At 48.2% G+C, this 5682-nt stretch overlaps 1 protein-coding gene across 1 annotated transcript in view; it reads right to left on the reverse strand.

Annotated features, from left to right (window-relative positions):
* Positions 1-5682, reverse strand: part of LOC114024071 (obscurin-like) — a 291936-nt gene that overhangs the window by 157813 nt on the left and 128441 nt on the right. The window contains 6 exon segments of the mRNA XM_027836906.1: positions 111-377; positions 1918-2184; positions 2889-3155; positions 4151-4405; positions 5009-5272; positions 5589-5682. The exon segment at positions 5589-5682 is cut by the window's right edge and continues 197 nt beyond it. Coding sequence (XP_027692707.1) covers positions 111-377; positions 1918-2184; positions 2889-3155; positions 4151-4405; positions 5009-5272; positions 5589-5682 — 1414 coding nt within the window.

The following is a 5682-nucleotide window of genomic DNA, read 5'->3' on the forward strand; positions in this document are numbered from 1 at the left end:
CCCTCAGGTCCCTTCTACTCCTCCCTTCCATGTTCTCAGGTCCTTTCTAGCTCTAACCTTCTATGATTCATGGCCCTTTAGAGTACCCTTCTAGAAGAAGTGGAGTTTACCTTTCACCTTGACTGTAGCCAGGGTCTTCTGATCACCAGCCACACAGGCATACTCGCCAGTGTCCTTGGCCTCCAGACCATGTATCAGAAGCTCGCAGACACTTCCTTCCTTCCTCATCTCATACTTGGAGCCAGGCCGCAGTAGCTCGCCCTCCTTCCTCCACTCAACAGTGGCCTGGGCCACACTCAGCTCACAGTGTAGTCGGGCTGTAGTACCTTCCTCCAGCTCTTCACTGTGCAGGTGAGTCTTGAACTTGGGCTTGGGGGCTGTGGGGTGAGGCATAGGGGCAGGGGGGTTAGGAGTAGTATGACAGAGGCTACCCAAGACTGTCCTCCACTGGATCAAGCTAAAACTTCCCAGCCTGGCCTTTAAAGGCTCCTCTGTCAACTGTTGACTCACCTTTACTCTGTGCTGGCTTCTCCCCTTTGCCTGTCATTCTTCTTACAAATATCATGCTAACTCACCCCGCAACCTCCCACCTGAAATATCATGCTCCTTACTTCCACCGAGAGTTCATCCAAAACTCACCTCCTCCAGGGAACCTTCTGGATTGACTCCATTCCTGTGTGACTGTTTCTTTAGTTAAGTACTCCATTAAGTACTAAGGGGCTCGGATTGTATACTAAAAATCTAAGGATTCATAATCTTGACAATATGGGTGTTTCCCACTAGTGACATTAAGCACAATCGCTCCACACCTTAGTAGATGGTTCTTAATTAGTTACTAAAACCAGACTAAGTTCTTTCCCTGGTGGCCAACCTTCTGGAGGGGTGACAAGTCCCTCCATACATAATTAGACTAGTCCTCGGAGGTAGAAGCCATCCACCTCTGGCCCTGGACTGAACTCCTGTCCTGCTTTCTAGAATCTGATGGCATAGTCTTCCAGAGCCTAAGGTCCATTCCATGCCACATCAAGGCACCAGAGAAGGATGGCAGTGGGCTCTGCTTTATGGATTCATGTTGTTGCTTTGTAACTGAGAGCAAATTGTGTCTTATCTATTCACTTTGTATTCCTGTTAGACCATAAGACTCTCAAGGGCAAAGTTCTTGTCTTCTATTTCTCTTATAAGTATTGATGGTTGGGCGGTCCTATATCTCCCCACTGTGCTAGATGCCATTCAGACCTGAGACTACAATGTATTCAGTGCTTCTGTAGGGCACAATACTCAAGAAATAGTCATTCAAACAGCTCCACAATTAGCATACAAACCAACGGGAAGACAGGATTTTATTTCATCAAATTTGATTTTCTCACTCTTGTCAGCCTAACACTGGGCAAGTTACATTAAGTTTCTGTTCCTTCCCCTGTAAAATAAGGGATCTGGATTATGGGGTTGCTAATTTGGATCCTTTCTAGCCTTGGTGTTCTGTGATTACTAGAATTCTGTGATTTATTCAAAACTTTCAGGAAAGTTCCATTTTGGAAACGGAAGTACGCCTGTAGTATAACGTGTCTTCTAGTACTGAGGTTAAAGTGATTGAAGGTGGGTAGGGTTCATCCAGAAAGGTCTTCTAGGAAAAGTGATTGGGGCTTATTTGATTGGAGGGGTGAGCAGATTGGTAGACCCACTCATATAGGTATAGATAGGATGGAGTACATAGTACACATAGGAAGTAAGGATGAGGATGGGGCCATGGAAAATCCCTGTCTTTATCTCCAATTCCAAAGGCTTGGACAGGCAATGAGTATAGAGAAGTATGTCTCAGGAATGACAATAAGTAAGGCATACGTTAGTGATGAGGATAAAAGAGACATGTGGATCACCAGGAGGAGGAAGAAGATACCAGAGAGATATCGTGCTCACCATTGACTGTAAGGGTCGCAGTGGTCTGCTGGTCCCCTGTATCACACGTGTAGTCACCCGTGTCCTCCTGCTCAGCATCATGGATGAGGAGCTCGGCCACGGTCCCCTTGAGTGCCATCTCATATTTGGCACAGGGGAACAGCTGCACTGCTCCCTTTCTCCACTCCACACTTGCATTCTCCTTGCTGAGCTCACAGTGTAGCCGAACGGTGGAGCCCACCTCCCCATCCTGGGCCTGCAGCTTCTTGTGGAACACCACGGGCAGGGCTACAAAGGCAGAGGGGATGATGCCAAGACTGGGGATTGCTCTTCCAGGGGCTCAGAAGGAAGGGCCACCCTCATGATCCCAGAGACTTTAGTCTGCTTATACCTTACTTCCCCTCCTCCACACTCTGAGATCCAGTGACACTGACTTTGATGTTCCTATATCAAATGCTGTACCTCCCAACTACAGGCATTTCCTCTGGCTGTCCCTCACTCCTGGAACTCTTTCCCTCTTCATCTCTGCATCCTGGCTTTTGCACCCTGTTTTCCTCGGAGTTTCATCTAAAGTCCCACTTTCTGCAGAATGCCTTTCCTAGTCCCTCTTAAAGCTAGTGCCTTCCCTCTGAGAAGCGTTCTCCATTTAAAAAAAAATCTTGTCGGTACATAGTTGTTTGCCTGTTTTCTCCCCCATTAGACTGTGAGCTCCTGGAGAGCATGGACCGGGATGTTGCTTTTTGTTGTATCTTCAGCACTCAGCACAATGTCTGGTACATAGGAGGCACTTAATAAATGCTTGTTAACTTGATTTACCTGGGGGCTGCCGCTTATCCCCAGTCCGAGTGCTTGTAAACATTGAGGTTCCCATCTCTTCCTTCTTCTGCGTCACCTTCCTCCTCTGCCCAGGTACCCAGAACAGGATCTAAGGTACCAGGACTGATTGTCTCTTGGCCCCATACTCTCTGCCACAGCCGGCTGGCCATACTCACCTTTGACAGTCAGAGTGGCGCTGGTGGTCTGGTCACCACAGTCACAACTGTAATCACCCGTGTCCTCCAGCTGCAGGTGACTGATCAGCAACTCGGCAATACAGCCCCTCTGGCGCACCTGGATCCTCTTGTCAGCCTGAATCTCCAGACCACCTTTGCTCCAGATCACTGGGGCTTCAGGCTTAGAGAGTTCACACCGAAGGGTAGCCGTCCCACCTTCCTCAGCCTGCTGGCTTTTCAGGGGTTTCCGGAACACCACCGTTTGGGCTGCAGGTGGGAGGAGCAGGGTAGAATGATCAGTGTATCTCACACCCTCAGAATACGAAATTTATTCCACTGAGGTCTAGAGAGAGAACCAAAGGCTTTAGCCCAGCCCCTATTCACCTAGTGATCTTAAGCCAGTCACTTCTCTCTGGGCTGGAGTTTCCTTTTCTGTAAAATTGGGGAGAGGGACGGGAAGAGTAGAATTCACAGGGGCATAGAGTTGAAAGGAGAGCAGCTAAATGACACCATGGATAGAATGCTGGACCTGGAGTCAGGAAGACTTCTCTTCCTGAGTTCAAATCTAGCTTCAGACACATACTAGCTGTGTGACCCTGGGTAAGTCACTTAACTCTGTCTGCCTCAACTTCCTCATCTGTAAAATGAGCTGGAGAAGGAAATGGCAAACAGTTCCAGTATCTTTGCTGAGAAAACCCCAAAAGGGGTCATATAGAATCAGACACAACTGAAAAAATGAATAAACAAGAACAATAGAGTTGAAAGGGACCTTATAAGTCCTCCTGCACGACCCCTTCATTTTTAAGATGAGGAGATAAGAAGTAAGTAGCAGAGCTAAGACCTAGACCCTCATCCTCTAATTCTAAATCCAGGGTTTGTACTACCACGACATGAATATTCCCTGCCCTTATCCCCAGCTGAATAAACCCTGTCTGTGACTGCCATCATCCTCTGCTGCTCAAGGCTTCCTATTCAATTATGGGCTAATCCTATACATACATCTGAACACAACACTGGTATTTGTTTGGTAACAGTAATAAATATTTCCAGAGTATTTTGTTCAAAAAACACTTTCTTCACAACAGCCATCTGAGGTTACAGCACAATTATCCCCAATTCTGCAGATGGGGAGACTGAGGCCCAGGGGTTTGCTAAAGGTCACATATCAAGTGATTCAGGATTTGAACCCAGGTCTCCTGAGTCCGACTTAAGGCAAAGGACTCTTTCCACCAGACCCTAGTGTATTTCTTTGTACCCTTCACAATCAGTCACTGTGGTTCTCTCCTTTCCGCATACCCTTGTATAGTCTCTAGCATCCTCTGTGTCCAGCCTGTGGATCACCAGCTCACACACAGCCCCACCCTGCCTCAATCTGTATCGGTCACTGTCCTGAAGCATCTCTGACCCCTTCCTCCACTCTACAGGGGCTGCCTTGTTCAGATGACAGCACAGTGTGGCTATAGTCCCTTCTGTGACCTCTGTGATGTGGAGTCCTTCTGTGAACTTGTTGGGGAGGGCTGGGAAATGGTCAGACAAATGTGGGTAATGTGAACCTCCTCTGAGGTCAGGGGGCAAGTGGCCAGGAGCCACCTTTGAATGGAAAACTAAGCGAGCATCTGGGGACCATGCGGTGGGGACAGCAGGCAAGGAATGAGATACAGACGTGTCTAGCTCTTGGGCATTGGGAATATAGGAAGGTGACAGCTACAGAATCATGGATGGGGACAAGACATACAATGACATCTATAGGGTGGGCCATGGGACAACACTAGAGATGACAAGACATGACACGCAGAGAACACAAGTTTTGCTAGAGGTAGGAAGGTTCATAGACAGAGGAGAGGGGATTAGTAAAAGCTGGAGAGGATGGGAACAAGAAATGTCATTGACGTGGGGACTTCTTGGGTGGCAAAGGTACTAGGGGCAGGGGGTGAACAGAACAGAGAAAATATAGGGAGGAGAAAACATACAGAAAGACCTACACGGAGAAGGTAGGAGTAGTGATGGTATGGAAAACATGGAATCATGGAAGCCACTGGGCTGGAGGACAAAGTAACAATGAAATGAAATGAAACAAAAAAATGAAGCTAGAGGCTGATTTCCCCCCACATCCTCTTTACCCTTGACAGTCAGAATCGCCGTGGTCATCTCCTCTCCGCACACACAGGTGTAGTCTCCAGCATCTTCCATGGCCAGCCTGTGGATCACCAGCTCACACACTGCCCTATCCTGCCTTGGACTGTATCTGTTACTGACTTGGAGCTTCTCTGGCCCCTTCCTCCACTCCACAGGGGCTGCCTTGCTCAGTTCACACCGCAGGGTGGCTTTCTCCCCTTCTGTGGCTTCCACAGCCTTGAGAACCTGTGTGAACTGAGCCGGGAGGGCTGGACAGACACACATGGAAAGCATAAGAATCCTCAGAGGGCACTAGGCAGGTGAATATAGACAACAAAAAGGGAAAACAGAAAGGCAGAGAGGGTAGGCAGAACTCTGAGGTTTGGACAAGGATATTTCCTTCTCAGAAGAACCTAGAGGGTTGGCACAGAGCAGCTGAAAAATAATACTAAAGAAACATTAAAAAAAAAACCACATGGCAAGGGGATAGAGACCATGGGAAGAGATGGGTTGGGGTGAGTGACAAGGCATCAAAAAAGACAGACAACCAAAGCTCTGGCTGATTTTCCCACAAACAGTCTTTACCCTTGACAGTCAGGTTTGCTGTGGTCTTCTCCTCCCCACACACACAGCTGTAGTCTCCAGCATCTTCCATGTCCAGCCTGGGGATCACCAGCTC

Source organism: Vombatus ursinus, unplaced genomic scaffold (assembly GCF_900497805.2).
Source record: "Vombatus ursinus unplaced genomic scaffold, bare-nosed wombat genome assembly UNPS02014820.1, whole genome shotgun sequence".
Classification (NCBI taxonomy): Eukaryota; Metazoa; Chordata; class Mammalia; order Diprotodontia; family Vombatidae; genus Vombatus; species Vombatus ursinus.